Raw genomic sequence first — 18232 nt, 5'->3', positions numbered from 1 at the left:
AATCGAGATTCCAAACTCAACTCCGTAAACGCCATCGTATCGCCTTGCCCGACTAGGCTGTCTATGTGTGATCTACGCTTCCATCTCTAGATTGATCGAGGCTAACTGCACGATCGAGATCTTTCATCCGCCTCCCAGGCAACCACTCCCGTGTATGTTCTGCCCTCCTGTCTGTTCTCGGTCCCTTTTTAACTATCCAACTTGGCAACTCAGTACCCCCTTATAGGGGAATCGTCGTCATTAGTTGAATAACTCAATTCCTCTCAATATATACGCATCCGTGTCGCCCAGCCTGTTGCCTCCTTCTGGTCTAGGTTGATCTTGTAGGGGAAGGGGTTCGTTCCCTGTGTCGTGATTGGTGGGATATGGTCTTTGTGTGTGTTGGTGAATGTGACAATCTTCATGGCTGAGGTGAGGAGCGTTTGCTCCATTGCGCGCCGGACCTTGGCTCGTTCTATGCGATGGTAATGTGAGCGAAAGTCGCGATAATACCTACCATTCCCATGCGCAAGATAAAAGGACTGGCAAGGGGGGTTCCTTACCACTCTCTGTCCTCGGCTCAGCAACTGTTACTTTAACAGTCCAAGTCTCCCAGCAGACCTCCTCGTCTCCTCGTGACAACCACGCCTTGCGCCGGCGCTTTTCAAAGAACTGGACAGCCAGCTGCCCGCGACCCCCGCCCTCTGTACCCGTTCCCGTGTTTGCGGCTCCGCCGGAGGAGCGCTGTGCGTCGAGTTGTCGCTCCAGTGCAGCGACGCGCTGCTCGATCATGGTCTCGAGTTCATCGTCATCGACGTGGGGTAGGGTGATGTCGAGAACCTCGCGGGTCTGGGGGACGACGGAGGGGAAGAAGCGATGGAAGAAGATGGCATGCAAGATACCTAGCGCAAAGCCGTCAGCCCATTATTTCATCCGACAATGTTTCGCAGGTGCTGTCGCGATCGCATTCTCGCCGATTCCGGACTATCGCGACCTCGTTGGTCGTCGTCGTCGTCAAGGCCCGTCACGGGATTGCGGGGTGGGATATATAGGGTAGGGTGACGTTAAACAAGGACCTCAACTCACCTTTGACAACGTCGTGGACTGAGCGCGGGTCGGCAAAGACGTCTAATAGGAACTCGGGTGGCTCCTGCTGTTCCATGGTGCGCGTTGCCGTATCTTGAACTCGAGTCTGGGCTACAATCATTATCAGTGACGGAGAGAGTGAAAGAGGTTGTTGTAGAAGAGAGAGTTTTGTTCATCATACCCACCTTCAACTCAAACCAACGTCACTTTTCTCCTGGGCTGACCACCACATCGGGGAATGCGGAGGGGCACGGGGCATGCGGCAATCAGGTCAACCGCATTTAGTCTAGACTCAACTAGCCACATGATAAAGACACCAGCCACACTTTCAGCAGCAGGCAGGTGCACATTCGCCTCTTTCCCCGTGCCGTGCGTGTTCCATGATCGATTGGAACCTCCTCCCGGGGCCGAGGTACCGAGTACTTTGATATTCAAACCCTCAGCTCGCGACAACCTATCGTTGGGGCAGCCCATCATAGAAAAAGCCCAACGGTTTCTTTTCCGTCCACATCCCTTCGTTTTCACATTCCCGCCACCTGATCCTCACAGGGGGATCGCATTCATCAGAAACAAAGCCACAGCTTCCTACTCCCCATGAGCAATTGACCCGTCCCCTCCAAGCCATGTTCACCTCCATGCGGCGCTGGTTGCGCAACAACCGGACGCCCATCGCCGTTGGCGTCGGCGTCATTGGCGCCGGCTACGTCGCGACACAGTATGTCATATCCAAGCTCAACGATGCACGCGAACGCATGAGCAGCGATCGCATCGCCAAGGAGAAGTGAGTATACCGCCTGTTACTGGATCATCATCGTGTCACCACTTTTGCTAACGTGACACTCACAGCCTGCGACGCCGCTTCGAGCAGAACCAGGAGGACTGCACCTTTACCGTGCTGGCCCTCCTCCCCTCCGCGACCACCGCCATTATCGAGGCCATGAACACAGAGCAGATCACATATGAGATCCAGCAGATGAAGGCCACCAAGGCCATCAAGAATGGTGCCGCCGAGTCCATCACGCCGCCAAGCATCGCCGACACGACGTTGACAGAGGATGATGGAAAGAGCATGGTCAGTCAGAGCATACAGAGCGAGAGCGGGATCCATGCCAGCCAGATTGCAACGCCGTCACCCTTTGCCGCCGGAGGAGAAGCAGGCCAGCAGGATGGAGCTTCTCTGCCCAAGCCACGAAAGACGAAGCGGCAGCTATGGGATGATGTGACCATCAGTGGTAAGCCAAGCTCTCCCCAGCATCATGTACTAGATAACTGACACACCAACAGCCGTGACGCGATCCTTCACGCTCATCTACACCCTCGCCCTACTGACGTTGCTGACCCGGGTGCAACTTAACCTCCTCGGCCGACGAAGCTACCTCTCAAGCGTGGTAGCCCTCGCCACGGGTGGTCAGCAAGGCACCATCAGCCTCGAGAACAACGATGACGACAACACGGAGCAGACATACGGCAGCGACTTTGACATAAACCGAAAGTACCTGACCTTCAGCTGGTGGCTGCTTAACAAGGGCTGGGCCGACCTCATGCGCCGTGTCGAGAGCGCTGTGCGTACTGTCTTTGGCAGCCTCAGCCCCAGGGACCTCCTGAGCTTTGAACGTTTCTCCGAGTTGACTATGGAGGTGAGGAAGCTGGTTGAGGGATCTACAGCTGAGGAGCGCCGCAAATGCGACTGGCTCCGATTCCTCCTCCCACCCAAGGATATGGAGGATGAGGTGATTCGGGAGTCGGGTATCCTCGACGAGGCCCCGGCCCAAGAGGGAGAAGACCCGACAGCAGCCGCATCGCAGGCTATCCTGCGCCGCCTCCTCGACGAGACGGCCGACCTTATCGAGTCGCCCAGTTTCTCCCATGTGCTAACTCTGCTCCTTGATGCTGGCTTCTCATACCTGGTGGATAACAAGCTCGCCACAGCGGCCTTCGAGCTGCCTGCATCAGATGGAATCGTCTCCCCAGAGCTCAAGGATCAGCGACGGTCCAAGGTGATCCTGCTGCCCAAGATCATGTCGGTGCTGACGCGCCAGGCTCATGTCATCGGCAACGGTATGCCCAATGAGTACCTGCAGAAGATGGAGACGGTCCGCGACCTCGAGGCGTTTGCCGCCGTGGTCTATTCTAGCAACTGGGAGCAGGAAATCCGCGCCGATGACGACCTCATGGCCAGCGCTGTTGATCTGGGTACTTCACAGGCCAGTGGCAAAACATTGCAGGCACAAACACAGACACAGACGACTCAGACGCAGACACAAGGCGAGTCGAGCGTCGTTGTGGTGGACTCACAGGGAGGATTCGAGAGCGCATGGGAACGAGCCGTGGATACCAAGTCGTCGTCGTGAGTTCAGGCGTTGAGGCCGTATTCGTGTAATGCATATGAGGAGTCTTGCCGGGAAATGCCATGAGTTGGTTGATATAAACGAGCTGTACAGGGACTGGTTTTACATCTGGATTCGCCGAGGCACACACAAACAAACATACAATGGTATTCTAGAAGGGAATAGGTAAGGGCATAGCTTAGTTGGGATCTTGGGGGGGGGGGGTTAGTTTATCTCCCCGTGTAATATTTTTGTCATGCCGGAATCGGCGTTGGGTATAGTCTTGTCTGTCTGTTTCGTCTACTTCGTCTGCCTCCTTTTGCTACGATCGTGATGTGTCTCTATCTTGGCTCGACGCGATTCATGGGTCAACTTGGGGCCCTTTCCTGGTTGCCATCTGCGGTTGAGATGTCGTTGCTTGTTCCTGGGCTGGATCATCGTGCGGAGGCCCCCGTCCTGTTCTCGTGCCTCGATGGTCTGAGTCGGGGAGGGGTCGAGAAAGACTCCCTCGTAAATCCATCTCCCCTCGATGGATGACAAGTCCAAGCTGCTGGCTCTTGGAGCTGCTTGATTCCTTTGTCCTTGAGACCAGGGTAGTCTTATTTCCTGCGGCGCTTATTCTCTATCGCAAGCGCTCACATCAACCCCCTGATGAACTGATCCAGTCCAAGCTCAAAGAGCTCATTCTTGACGCCATCACCATGTTTGTGCTCAACCGGCGCCAGAGGATTCTTGACCACTGCGATCCAAATTAGCAACTCTTCCGCACATCCGGAAACTCCTCAAACATACCGTATTCCACCCACAGGTTAATGTATATCTGGTGCAGCACGTTGCGCATGCTCAGAGTAGCCGTGTCGGTGAGGATGACGAAGCGCAGGTTGGCGGGGGTCTCGTAAAAGTGCAGCTTGTACTGGGCGGTGCGGTAGCTGATGAAGGCGTCGTCGTCGCCGCCGAGCTTGCGGACCATGTTGCGCAGGGAAAAGACGGTGCCGAAGATGAGCTTGGCGTCGTCGGACGAAGTCGTCGGGGCCTGGGTGTTTGCTGCGGGGGCATCGGGGTCGGATGGGTTTGTGGACGGCGGGAGCCAGGACTTGGAGTAGATGCACTCGGCTTGAGGGTTTGGTTAGGTTTGTGAGGTTATATGGTATAGGGAGCAAGGGGGGGGGGGACTTACTGTGCCGGTCAAAGATGTGGAATGAGTAGACAACCATGATGGCGGTTTAAGGGGGATACGGCGAGAAGCGTGAGGGTGTAGAAGTTTCGCAAGGTGTTCCTTGATGAGCAGAGACTATGCGCCAGGAGTCTTGAGTGAGTGAATGGCAGTATTTGGTCGTCAAAGATCAGATTTCAAGATGCGACGCCGCGGAGCGAATGAAGTCGGGGTCGCGATAGGTAGATCGGATGGAAGAGTTGTCCCATCTATCATGGATGAGACGGAAGGATCCACTGAGCCTCAACGCAGACAAGACCAGACCTGCACCGCCTCCCCCACTCAAAAGCCCGGCCCATTGAGCTCTAGTGGGGCCGAGGGTCTTTGACGGGATCGTGACAGGGGCTGGCAGGGGAGCAGGGAGCAGAAGGAACGGAACTGTACTGTACCTGCCTCGGGGGCTCCGTCAGTCACAGTCAGCCTTCAGTGCTGAATCCGCCCTGCCTGTCGCCGCGCCTTCCCATAAACTTATGCTAGGTGCCGTCCAGCCCGGCATGGCAGCAGGGAAGGAACCTGAAGGGACCACAAGGCGTCAGCTGCCGGCGCGCCATCTGCCCTTCTCGGTAACTGTTTGGTTGTAGGTAGTTACCAGGCACTATACCGCAGCTATTGGATGTCTCCAACTGGAATAAGCAGCCACAAGACCAAAACAAGTTGATTCCCGTCTCAATGACCCCAAAGCCCATTAGCCCAATCTTGCCTTTTTACCCATTGTGACCCTCACTCTCCTCCACAATCTCTCTCTCACACTCTCTCCCTTGACTTCTTGTCAAACCTCGTCTCTCAACTCAAGGCGCAAACCGTGACGTGACGTTCAAGCCCATCATCGTCCCCCCTCACATCGCGGGGTGCGGGGCAAGCAAATCCACCGAAAAACAGGACAGACGCGCATCCTCATACCCATCCATTCTCCTCACGCCAGTGCCGCTCGACCCTGCCTCTCTTCTACCATGGATACCTCTCAATCCGCGCCGGTCCCTGAGATCAGACAGTCTTTCACTTTCCCATCGCCTCAGGTCAAGGTCGACTGCCACGATGAAGCCGTCGACGACAGCCCCCCGCCACCCCTCGCCCACCACCTGTAAGTCCAACACCAGGCCAACGCGCCTTGAGCCCATAGACTTTGCCTGACACCGCGACCCAATGCTAGGACCGAGCCTACCGCTGTTCATCGCTTCTCGAGCCCCATGCGACACCACAAGCGGACCCCGAGTGCCCATCGCGAAGTCAAGGTCTTATCGTCGCAACCTAAACTCATGGACCTCGGCTCACCTTCTCTTATAGGAAACCCTCGATGCGCAGACGCAGTTCGGAAACGAAGATCCCGATGGAAAGTCGCATCACCGCGTGAACCAATATACCATCTTGGAGGAGATTGGGAGAGGCTCATATGGCGCCGTTCATCTCGCGACGGATCAGTTTGGCCACGAGTATGTGAGTTTCTACTTGCCCCCACAGTCCCATACTGCTTTTAATTCCTAATACCTTCAGGCCGTGAAAGAATTCTCAAAAGCTCGTCTTCGAAAACGTGCTCAGTCGCATATCTTGAGGCAGGGTCCTCGCGGCCCTAGACGTATGGGCCCTGGTTTTGGATTCAATGCTCGCGCCACCGAGACCAACGATGCGCTGCACTTCATTCGTGAGGAAATAGCCATCATGAAGAAGCTATACCATCCCAACCTGGTCCAGCTCTACGAGGTGCTGGATGATCCCGAGGAGGATTCCATCTACATGGTCTTGGAGATGTGCAGGAAGGGTGTCGTCATGAAGGTCGGTCTGGATGAACAGGCTGAGCCGTACCCTGAAGAGAACTGCCGTTACTGGTTTCGCGACTTGATCCTGGCCATTGAGTACCGTAAGTGATCTCTCGGGCTATTTCGTTACCCTTGTTGTGACTGACAACTTCGCCTTAGTTCATGCCCAAGGTATCATCCACCGAGACATCAAGCCTGACAACCTTCTCTTGTCGGATGATGATGTCCTCAAGGTGGTTGATTTTGGCGTGTCCGAGATGTTCCAGAAGCCAGAGAACATGAGAACAGCAAAGTCTGCTGGCTCTCCCGCGTTTCTCCCCCCTGAGCTTTGCGGCAAGCATGCTGATGTCTCGGGCACTGCTGCTGATATCTGGTCTATGGGCGTCTCGTTATACTGTCTCAAATATGGTCGGATACCCTTCAACCGCGAAGGCGTCCTAGACATGTATGATGCTATCAAGTCAGATGAGCCGGAAATCCCCAAAGACGAGAATCCTGCTTTTGTCGACCTGATGAGCAAGATCCTCGAAAAAGATCCAGAGAAGCGTATCACCATGGATAAACTCCGAGTTAGATTCCCACCTTTGGAAGGTTGCCGACATTCTTGACTGACTTTTGGTATAGGAGCATCCCTGGGTGACACAGAAAGGAGCTGATCCCTTGCTCCCGGCAGAGGAGAACTGTGCCAACATGATTGAGCCCCCAAATGAGCTCGAGGTCATCCGCGCCTTTACGCGAAAGATGAATCACCTCCTCTGCGTTATGAAGGCCATCCACCGCTTCAAGAACATATTGGCCAAGCATCGAGCCAGCTCTCGACCTGGGTCCGGCACCCCTAACCAGATGCAGGGTGCCTTTGATGCATCCCAGGAGAGGGCCAAGGCTGAAGTGATTGAGGCCCTACTGTCGCAGCGACGGAAAGTCCAAGCTCAGAACCGCGTGAAAGAAGACAACGAAGCACCGCCAGCAAGGGATGATAAGGAGGAAGGCAGCGTGACTTTCTTGGGCATCGGTACCGGTGCCAGGGACGACTTTGCCAAAGACGAGGCTACCCCCGGTCTGGTCTCAGATTCCCCAACTGCCGTCGACTTTAACGTCTACGATCGGGCGTATGAGAGCGCTATTGAAAACATCACTTCGGGGCAGAATGACTCGTCACGCCGGCCGACCGTGTATCTGACCAAGTTTGTCAAGGATGCGAAGAACATAAAGGGGGTCCCTGAACTTGTCGAGGGTATAGATACGCCCAAGAACGAAGATCGGCAGGCGTCCTCGAGCTCAACGGGTACGATAACACAGCTGACATCGAAGTTGGACGTGTCTGATGCCAACTAAGACAATTTTTAGACAGAGAGTTACTAGTCGACAGCAATATCCACGCTAGCAGGAGGGCCTCAAGGTTGGATACCATATGCAGGGAAACGGGCGTTCTGGAAGATAACCAATGGTACATTACATAGCTGGGAAACCCAGATTGATCAGCTCGATGGGCAGGGGAGCGAGCGAGCGAGATACCATGGCGGTAACGTTATTTCTTGGTAGCCGAATGGAACATGATATCCCCTGCTATGCGGATGTGCATTGCATGTGCGACAAGTGGTCTGCGGATAATGCGGTGCGGCACGGATCGACATGAGAACAATAGCATGCATGGCCTTGATATATGGCCTCTTCATATCTCTGGCCCGTGTATGTGAGCGTTCTGGAGGCCCGAAACTCTCCGACACCGCCATGTTGAAGTAGGTGAGTCTTGGTCACTTGTATTCTTGGCATTCCCGTAATAGAATGGTTGGCGGCATCTCTGTCGCGGAACCGGGAAACAGGTAGGGGACAAAAGGCCTGCTGCCAGCATCCTATCTCAGATACACGGCAAGAGACGCACTGGCCAGGCACAGACGACGGGGGCTGGGAAGAGCACAACCAGTGAAGCGCCCATCCACGGCTGAGATGCATCATGATACGCCGTTGAGATGGCGGCTGAAGAGAAAATTTTTGTCCATGATGGCTGACGCCCTGTGGATAGCTGCCGTGAGACCCTGCGGCCAGCCACGGCATGAAACACCATGACAGGTCGGTCAGTGGATAACAACAAGAAGCGGTTGGTCGACAGAGAGAAAGGAGGGCAGAGAAAACTAGGCACGGCAACGGGGAGCTCTCCCGAGGACGGGATATTAATCCAGACCATGCGCTTCGTACATAAGTGGGTGCCGCGGCGGTACATGGCCGCGCCAGGAACACCCGACGCCACGTGGAAAACGTTGCTCAAGTGAGACACTACTGGGTGTGAGACAGGGGTTGAACTGCCATCTGGCAGGGCCTTGAGATGGAAGCTTCGATAAGCTTGTGTGGGCCGCAGGGGTAGCTTTCGGGAGGAGAGCCAGGGTTGAGATGGATGGTTGGTGCTTATTGACGGTGAGCCAGTGAGCTATCGGCCAGAGACCACGGGGAGCCAAGGTGAAGAAATTCCGTTATCCAGTTGTCGGTGTAGTTGAACAAACCCAGTCGCAAACACTCTTGGGGGTAGAACAAGACGGTGTGACGTTAGGTTGAGATTGCAAATCCGGACGTCTCAACGCTCATTGATCGACAAGGAGACATGGGATGCAAAACATGACGCTCTCGTGCTTCGTGGGTTATCTACTGACTGGAAAATATCCTGCCATGTCGCATAACCGCACAACTTACTGATGTGATAGAAACAACACGAGATTCAGCGCGTCTAATCCACAGTCCCGCCAACGCCATTGTGTGGGAACTAAAAGCCGGTGAAGGAGGCTGGGGCTGTGCGACCTTGTCTTTTCTCAATGGAGCATCCCGTAATCTTGAAACTGTCAAGCACTCTGCTTGGTTGTGTTGGGGATGCAGCCTCGACCATGACCGGTTACAGCCAAGAAAGCAAGAATTGGTGAGATCCATGTAAATAGCAAACTTGTGGCGGCACATGTCTCGCTTCTGCCGAAAGGGCAAGTCGAAATAGAGCCAGTCCCGGCGCCACTGATGCCAGATTTTTTTAACTGTACCCCTGGATTGGGCGCATATCAGTCAAACAGGATATCCAATCCCTTTTGTATGCAATCAGCATGTATGCAAACGCACGCGAGCTGATGGCGGACGGCTCATGGATTCGGTGGTTGCGGAATGCGAAGCGGGTTCCGCGTAACCCTTAGAGGCGGATAAGCAATGAGCCAGCCTAGGTAGGTGCAGTACGTATGTACGCGCGCGGTGGACACTGGTGGCGGTAGGTAGCTCATGCTTGTGTGCGGAGGCGCCAGCTATGGCAGCTCGGGGACATTGTGTCGGTCGCGGGAACGCAACATCATTGAGGTTCCGTGACCCTTGACCCTGGGCAGACAAATGCTCACGGAGAACGGCTCCGGACTTGCTGGAGGCCTCTGTCTGCGCCGCTGGGGTTCAGTAATTCGCTTCAGAGCTCATGTAGCCGGAGCTAGCTCAAGGTAGCGTAGGCCGGTGGAGTCCTGGCTGGGAGCTCCCAGACCGCAGCTGCGGGAGACAGGGAGGGTAGAAGCAATGGAGCAATCTCGGAGACGCGGGGGCGGTGCACGGAGGGGATACCTGCACTGCACATCGTACCTGGATAGGAAAAATTAAAACAACGAGAAAGCAGCGGCATCGGCAGGAGGTCATGCCACTTCATCGTGCTTTGTGCTCGTTGTCCTGCTGCGTGCACGGAAATCCCTCATACTATCCTCTCACTTAGCGAGCGCGAACAGGGCCGATTCGTCGGAAGAACGAGGTCGAGATCCTGTGGTTTTCCGCACCAAACTCCTAACTGCTAGTGTTGTTAGCTCAACGGCTCGGGCTAAGTGAAGTGACGTTGGTTGCGCTGCTTGAACGAACTGGTGGACAAATTGTTAGGGAGGACATCATTGGTGCTGGCGGTTTTGTCTGGCCTTGGTGATTGCAAAACGGGCGTAATAGCGTAGACGGAATCAACCTCGTGAAGGTTGCTTGCGGTGGTTGCTTTGGTCAACACAACTCTAACAACCAATAATAGTTAGTCGTCCCTAATGGTGGGAAACACAAAGACCTAGGGCAGACATATATGTAAGGAATACATCTGCCAAGGCTGAAAGAAGAGTGTACAGGCATTTCTGTCACCACCTTTTGGCGCCTTGCCCTCCTTGCCGAATACGCACGAGGGAGTCTCCGGGGCCCCGGGACCTTTCATTTTGACGTACGTCCATCGTCTGTGGGATGGATGCAAGGCCTGCAGCTGGCTAGGCGAATGCTTCCCCGGGGGCATTCCGAACGCGGTGTAGACATGCGCTCGGAAGAACCAACGTCTTGGTGCCTCTCGCTGGGGTCCTCCCACTTCTGGGCCGATATAGTCGAAATGTAGAACCGGCTTCAGCGGGCGAGAGTGGACGCGTCGTGTAGGGAAGAGGCTGGCAGAAGAGCAAGAGTGGAGGCATTGAAGCAATGGCTAGTGGATGATGGCTTTGCTGCAGACCAGCAGAGCAGAGTGTTGCAAGATAATGTAGAGGGAGGTAAGCAACCTTGAAGTCAGTTTAGTCGGTGAGCGCAGCATGTTGGCTGTAACAATCCAGGCAGTAGCGAAGCCGAGTCCCATGCCCAGGCAGGTACCTCCTTCAAGTGGAGGCAGGTCCGACACCAAAACAACAAAATGCATGGAAGCAAAATAATATCTTTGACCATCGCGACTCGACTCTTAACGAATCTACACCACATCTTTGAGGATCGTAGATTCTGGTCCACCCGCCAGGTATTCGACCAAGATTCGCAGATGAGCAGGTCAATGCTTACACAGGGTTCATCAAGAAAATGCCAATGTTGTAAGGCCAGCCAATAACCGACAAGAATGAGTCTGGGCGTCAAGCGTCAAGCGCCCAGCGCCCAGCACCCTCGCCATTCTTCAGGTCCATGCCCAGGGCAGGGCAGGGCAGGGCAGGTAGCGGAGTCATCCATGATGGATGGATGGATGCACTCTGCGCCTTCAGCGGCTGGGGCAGCACGGCGCACAAGGTCTTGAGCGCTCTGGGCGAACGGCATTGAATAGAGGCTGCGTGAGATTCGACTGCTGCAGATCTCGCGCATATTGGACTGCAGCTTCCATCACTTAGACCTCGGCTCATGTCTTGGCAGCCCTAGCAATGCCACCAACAATTCGACACCCAGAAGTCCTTGAACTGACCCAGATCAGTCATTTCCCTCTGTATGTTCATGATGTTGGTGAGCAATGCCTGACTTGAACTCTTCTAGGATCACCCTCTCAACGACTGACAATTCGGTGACCCCAAAGCAAAGCACCTTTGGCAGCCCCTCCGCGCCGCTCCCCACATTTTTGGCATCCCTGTCTAGCCGGATCTCTGTTGTTCATGTCCATCTGGTGGTCAAGCACTGACCTACCTATGCGCCATTTTCTTGGCGCTTTCTATGGGTGGAGTTGGGGTCCGCACAAGGTCCAAGGATGGACGACTCGCTCAGGTGGATTTCATCATCAAGCACAAAAACCAGCCTGCCCAGCTGCGGAAATGGGCCAGATTCTCGTGTCAGAAAGGGAAGAGGTTTGCGCAACAGTGACATGAAAGATAAGACGGCTGACAAAGAGAGGCTTAGATCTGCGCTGGTATATCAAACCTGCGAGGCTCATCAATCCATCTGGAAACACAAAACACACAGCTTGGTCAGCGAAATGATAGCACATGTCAGTGGGCAGCGGGTAGCGACAGCTTTCCGAGAACGGTAGGTCGGGGCCCATCCCATGTCTTGCGCGAGTGTGGGCAGAAGTCCCTGGACGGACAGGACGAAGCGATTTTCACAAACCGCCACTGCATTCACACCCATCGTGCAGGGCGACCCAGCCATCTCACGGTCCAGGTAAACGGCAATTCAACACTCACCTCACAGAAGAGCAATTCGAGGCTCTAATGGTAAGCGGCCACAATGTCAGCACCCAGTCCCTCGAAGCAATGGGTTGCTCGAATCTTCTGCGGTTTTTTCTCTTGTCCCCTGGTCGTCTTTGCCTACGAATCGGTCTCGACGCTCCAGACTCTCAGTTCGACCTGTCTTGGGCCTGCCTAGACTTCCAAGGTTGTTATAGTCACATCCGAGGCGCCCCGAAAGATTTGGAGACGGAGCAGTCGAACGCCGAGGGTACCCACAGAGCACCGCATCAGCCGCTGCATCGTCGTCTCTGTGCGGGCTTCCAGTGCCAACGTCTAATAAGTTGGTACCGAGTCGAAGAAGCACGGTAACTATTCCGGGTCGCTTCACCTTTTGATTAAGAGGAATGGATCATGGATGGGCCCTGATCAACAAACCCTTCACCTCCGCCTCGTCGTCATATTATATTACTTTGTGCGAGTACCGCGCGGCTGGGCGGACGGTTTTCGCTGGGGCCTCGCCTCTGCACAGCCTTGGGTTGCCATACCGAAAGAGTCACCGCATCGCATCGTATGGCTTGTCCGGTACAGGATACTGAAATGTCGAGGTGCTTCGATTTTGTGTCTGCCAGCCTGTCTCGTCGCACCCCGTTTTGCAGGGACCGGATCGCTGATTGCCGGTTCTTACAGATCTGCCGTCATACAATCAGGTGCTCCCTCGGTTTTCCGGCTTTGTTCGCCCTCTCTACGTCACCGCCTTTGATTTTTGATCGTCTTTGAACCCGGGCAGTTCGGGTAGTGCTTGGCAGCCTACGAAAAGTAAAGGAGGAGAGGGGAGAGTAGCAAAGTCAAGAAAGAGATGGAGGCTCGGCTTCGTGGGCGACGGACCCGACCCGGGAGGACGAGGAAGAAAAAAAAAGCACGTTCTTCCTTGCAGGGGCTTCTTCGCCGCAAAGCTTGGCCGGTTCTTGAGGACCGTGGCTAGGTATTCTTTTTTTCGGATTTTGAAAACAGATGAGGGTTATTGCAGGTACTAAATGGTACCCCATACCAAAACCTACCTCGTTTGTACCCATATTTGACGACAGATGGTGCTTGGCGTTTCCCGGGCTGAGGTACCGTGCCGTCTTGGCCAGCCCAGAGGAGACCTTGCAGGGCGGGTCTTCCCACCATGCAGAGCGGTGCTGTACTTGGGAGGGAATTCCCATTCTGGTACCTGGACATCATGGCTCGTATGTACATCATGAGTCCCATGGTCGCCCACTGCATATTTGGTGGCCCCTCCTTTTCATGACGGCGTTTTGCGAGGGCAGGGCCAGGCCAGACCAGGCCAGGCGGGTTCTGTGCTGTACCAGGGCTCGCACAGCACAGCACGGCACAGAGAGACGGTCAAACCCACCCCTTGAATCCAAAGTTACGAGTCGGAAATAATTGAGCGGCCAGGGAGATATTCGAAACGGCGGCTTGGGTGATCAAAGCATCAGCAGCTGTCCTGATGACCACCGCCAATGCAGCCTCTGGACCTCCCTGCTGCTTGCTGCGGAGTCCATGGTCAAAAGGAGAGCGAGCCACCGACAGACAGACATTAAAAAGGCTTTGTTCCTCCAGGCCGAAGCCGCCCGCCAGCCAGACAGGCCAGGGAGCCCCCAACAAAGATTCGAGAGGGTCATAGAACCTGAGGCGAGGCAAGATGGACAAGAGTCACGAAACAATTGAATGATAAATAGTAAGCAACAAGGAAAAACTTGGAGGGTCATGGAGCCGAGCCAAGTCGGCATATGCCTCGATTGGATCCATGGCAACATGATTTGCTACTCCGTACTCCGTAATAAGGTACTAATTATTGAAAAATCATCCATCCCACAAACTGGCATCCATCCATCCCGCCCATTCATGGATGGAACACAGGCCGAAGAGACGCTGTACCTGACTGTACTGTACCTACTGTACTTTACCGGATGGACCCCACATCGACCCTACCTGCGTTACTGTACCCGCCCGCTTCGCCCTCGCCCTCGCCCTCAGTCCTCGTACTCTGGCCCATTTCTTGCGCTCCATTTCTCATTTCGCTCCATGTTGAGGTGTAATACAGTAGCTCGCAGGTAGCGACCTTGGCTACATACGAATTGACCTTAATTATCGCGGTCTGCCAAGTACCTCACTCCCGTGCCTGCGTACCGCTTGCCTACCTTACCTTACCTACATCCGTACACGCCTATTGCTTTCCTGCTTAGCTTTCTTTGCTCTGGCCTGGCTCTTTCTTACCTTATACTTCCCAAGCCCTTATTCACACCCTTTCCCCCCGTGCCCTCTTCTTAAATTCCCGCGTCCTGTTTTTCTCTTTTACTTCACCTTACTTGGCCTCACCTCACCTCCATCTTCACTTATTGCGCTCTCTCTCCTCTGCTTTTTTCTTCTCGCCGTCCTCCTCCTCCCATCCACCGAAACCCTTGCGGTTTTCTGGCGCGTTCACAGCAAAGCAGATCGCCCCATCTTTGTTCTGTGGTACGAGCAGAGTTTCCCGCCCCAAGCTACGGGCGCCTGAGCCCAGCAACGCCTGTAAGGCGTCCCTCTCCAGCGCCACTGAGCGTGTCTCTTCACCTACCTACCGCCCTCGACTCGGATTTCTTGGGGTTTCGTTGGACGGGTTGCTCGCCATCTTCGCATCGCGCGGTCCCTGCAAGCCGACATCCGCAACTTGCATTTGGTTCCTTTTCTTGGCATTCATCATCATCAGCCAAGAGAGGCAGCGAGGGTCTCAGCAAACTCGCCTTTGGTTGCTTTTCCGAGGTCTGGCGGCCCAGAGAGGAACGCACGACTGTAGGCTGTACGCCGATACCATTCATCAAATACCTTCCGGGTTTCCTGCGACGTCTTGTCCGCCTTTGCCTCGGGTTTTGGTTTTGGTTCACCGTCCATCCCACCAACAGCCGCCACTCACTTACGGGCTATCCACCAGCCCGTCACCTCCTCCACCTCTGTACAGACAGGCGCTGCCTTACTTCTCCAGCTCCTGCTGTCATCGACGCTCGCCTCCTCGCCTTGCTTTGCTTCGCCTCATCTCCACTTCCCGCCAAGATCCAGAAACAGCTCACAGATCCGCCCTGTCCTGTTTTTGATCTTCTTGGACTCGACTTCTTTTTCCCCCTCCCCCTCCAGCACTTTTCTCCTCGGTACCGCATTTCTTACCTGGCTTATCGTCGCACGTACGCCCGGCATAGCCCGTCGTCTGTAGGCTGATCCGTTGCGCGACACTACTCGAGTCGTGCTTGCGCCTGTCCGCGCTGCGCTTGTGCTTGTGCCTCACACTGGTGTTGCACCGAGACGCCGCATATCCTACAATCACCGCACCGCTTACTCTCTCCGCGCCAGTCGCTTTCTCGACACCCGAGACACACTTGCTCTTCTCTTTCACCTCTTACGAAAATGCCAAACCTCCCAGGTTCCTCTAAGCCGCCCTCCGCATCGAGCTCGAAACCCTCGTCCATTAAGTCACAGGATGGCGTCAAGAAATCTCCCGGTTTGACACCGCAAAACGGCACTGGCCCTAATGGCACTCCTAGCGACACTCATTTGAAGCCCCCGGACAAGTCATCAGTCAAGAATCGTCTCACCCGCATGTTCTCGTCCAAGGACCCTTCTCGAGTTCCAACCCCCGCCCCCTCCTCGGTCGATCTTCCTAACCGTCCGCGGGCTTCATCAACGAATGGCACCTCAACCCCCGCTGGAAAGACCTCGTCCGCCGAGAAGGGTGCTGAGAAGTCTACGACCAAGTCAACCGAAAAGCCGACGTCGACACCAAAAACAACCAAGCCCTCAAGTAGCAAGGAACAACTTCAACGATTCGTTCTCGACACCGAGTTCCAAGGAGGGCATGAGCATCACCTCAGGTCTAGTAGACGCCAGGAGAAGTTGACAGACATGTGGAGAACGTTTCTTCGCAAAAAGCAAGACGCTCCCGATCACGACCTTTCCCTCGTCTCAAATTGGGTGGACACTCTACAACAGGAGAAAGAAGAGGCCGGTGACAAAAAGGGCGGGCCCAACGCAACAACAACCCTGGTTGAAAAGTACGGAAAATGTCAAGAGGTTGTCGGACGTGGGGCTTTCGGCATTGTTCGGATTTCCCACAAGAAGGTCGGTGGCAGTGGCGAGAAGCTCTTTGCTGTCAAGGAATTTCGACGGAGACCCGAAGAAACCGAAAAGAAGTATAGCAAGCGACTGACGGCCGAGTTCTGCATCTCATCATCGCTCCGCCACCCCAACGTTATTCACACCCTGGATCTCCTCAAGGATGCCAAGGGAGATTACTGCGAAGTCATGGAGTTCTGTGCCGGAGGTGACCTGTACACCCTTGTCCTATCGAGTGGCAAGCTCGAGGTGCAAGAGGCCGACTGCTTTTTCAAGCAAATGATGCGAGGTGTTGAATACCTGCACGAGATGGGTGTAGCGCACCGTGACCTCAAGCCAGAAAACCTCCTCCTGACGACGCGTGGTGCTCTCAAGATTACTGATTTCGGTAACGGAGAATGCTTCCGCATGGCGTGGGAGACGGATGCGCACATGGTTTCTGGCCTTTGCGGCTCGGCTCCTTATATTGCCCCCGAAGAGTACACAGACAAGGAGTTTGATGCCCGAGCAGTTGACGTGTGGGCTTGCGGTGTTATTTACATGGCAATGCGCACTGGTCGTCACCTCTGGCGACTTGCCAAGAAGGATGACGACGAATTCTATGCCCGCTATCTTGAAGGTCGCCGAGATGAAGAGGGTTACGGCCCTATCGAGTCCCTTCATCGGGTAAGTTTATGGGTGCTGCGTTGTAATGAAGGAGTCTGCTAACATGGGCCCTAGGCTCGTTGTCGTAATGTCATCTACTCGGTTCTTGACCCCCACCCGACTCGCCGCTTGACAGCCGCCCAGGTCCTTAAGTCAGAATGGGTTCGCGAGATCAAGCTCTGCAAGGCTGGCGAGGAGGGTCTGTAAGGGGATAGTTTGTGTTGATGATCCTAGAGCTAAAGCCACGACACAATAGCTTGGCCAAGGGGTTTATCAACACACGTGCCTTTTGTTATTCAAGAGAGCACCCAGATGGAATACCAATCTCTCACGAGGCGGAATGGGTAGGCTGTGACGTCCACTGGCGTCACCTCCCGGCTGACGATTCGATGACCTATCGTTTGGATTATTTCCTATGTCATTTGATACTGAGCACTGGTGTTGGGCGCATGTGTAAACAGACATGAAGTCTTTTGTTTTTGGAGCGTATCATGCGTGGGCAGATGGGATGGGATGGGACGGGACGGGATTTTTCTTACTCTCTCTTTCCCCTATTCAAAGGATGGAGAAGGGCGGCAGGAATTGGTTACCTATGCCCTGGAATCGGGCCGGCGATATAGGGAGGTTCACGATGTTGACAGACATACATTTTTTCATTTTCCAAAGCGAGGCAGAACAGGACAGAACACACACACAATGGACATGATGAAGGGCTTTGCTGCAGATTCTGGGAGGAGCCCCAAACAAGGATGGAAGCTATGAATCGATCGAGGAATTGATCAAGCGTGGGCGGATGAGTATGGGTATGAGAGGAAGAGAAGGAGAAGGGTGAAGTTGTGGTTTGTGTGTGGACACTAAGGAAATAGGATTTATCTCGCGCAGATATTCTATGGGTATCAAGATAGTCTTATATATCTCTTGACGCGAACCAAGACTTCAAGCAAACCAAAATAGACGAGACGTTGATGTCGGCCTTGAACTTGAGAGAAGCGCTGTAACCAACCCACGTGCCCCATATCCGAATCTGAGTTCTCGACTGCCGCTGAAACAAGCCAAGTCCAAAATCACTCACCGAGCTCTTCCCAATCCGTCACGACCTAAGCTTTGCCTCTAGCAGGGAAGAAGAACAGAGAAAAGAAAAGGAGTGTGTAACTATGTCCTGCAGTACATATGTTCTAGACTCATTCGCGACGCGCCCCGCCCACAAGCCGCGAACCCGATGGTCTGGGACTG

The 18232-nt window shown here is 54.4% G+C and overlaps 5 protein-coding genes across 5 annotated transcripts; 3 read left to right on the top strand and 2 right to left on the bottom strand.

Annotated features, from left to right (window-relative positions):
* Positions 1–263: 263 nt before the first annotated feature.
* Positions 264–1141, bottom strand: NECHADRAFT_79167 (uncharacterized protein; the record flags this gene model as incomplete). The annotated part of the gene is made up of 3 exons (XM_003051723.1): positions 264–454; positions 543–881; positions 1066–1141. 3 exons carry the CDS (start codon positions 1139–1141, stop codon positions 264–266), a joined length of 606 nt encoding a protein of 201 aa, XP_003051769.1.
* A 498-nt stretch (positions 1142–1639) lies between these two features.
* NECHADRAFT_100129 (uncharacterized protein) lies at positions 1640–3694 on the top strand. The gene is made up of 3 exons (XM_003052165.1): positions 1640–1846; positions 1912–2297; positions 2350–3694. Exons 1-3 carry the CDS (start codon positions 1689–1691, stop codon positions 3414–3416), a joined length of 1611 nt encoding a protein of 536 aa, XP_003052211.1. The 5' UTR covers positions 1640–1688; the 3' UTR covers positions 3417–3694.
* Positions 3695–4027: 333 nt separating this feature from the next.
* On the bottom strand, positions 4028–4606 carry NECHADRAFT_79165 (uncharacterized protein; the record flags this gene model as incomplete). Its single annotated transcript, XM_003051722.1, has 3 exons — positions 4028–4131; positions 4185–4505; positions 4570–4606. 3 exons carry the CDS (start codon positions 4604–4606, stop codon positions 4028–4030), a joined length of 462 nt encoding a protein of 153 aa, XP_003051768.1.
* Positions 4607–5555: 949 nt separating this feature from the next.
* Positions 5556–7694, top strand: NECHADRAFT_79164 (uncharacterized protein; the record flags this gene model as incomplete). The annotated part of the gene is made up of 6 exons (XM_003052164.1): positions 5556–5686; positions 5756–5837; positions 5890–6039; positions 6097–6460; positions 6519–6928; positions 6984–7694. 6 exons carry the CDS (start codon positions 5556–5558, stop codon positions 7692–7694), a joined length of 1848 nt encoding a protein of 615 aa, XP_003052210.1.
* Positions 7695–15649: 7955 nt separating this feature from the next.
* Positions 15650–17788, top strand: NECHADRAFT_68493 (uncharacterized protein; the record flags this gene model as incomplete). The annotated part of the gene is made up of 2 exons (XM_003052163.1): positions 15650–17020; positions 17075–17788. 2 exons carry the CDS (start codon positions 15650–15652, stop codon positions 17204–17206), a joined length of 1503 nt encoding a protein of 500 aa, XP_003052209.1. The 3' UTR covers positions 17207–17788.
* Between the last annotated feature and the right edge of the window lie 444 nt (positions 17789–18232).

The sequence above is a fragment of the Fusarium vanettenii genome, assembly GCF_000151355.1.
Source record: "Fusarium vanettenii 77-13-4 chromosome 4 genomic scaffold NECHAsca_3_chr4_2_0, whole genome shotgun sequence".
NCBI classification, from domain to species: Eukaryota; Fungi; Ascomycota; class Sordariomycetes; order Hypocreales; family Nectriaceae; genus Fusarium; species Fusarium vanettenii.
This window is presented reverse-complemented; position numbering and strand designations above follow the sequence as displayed.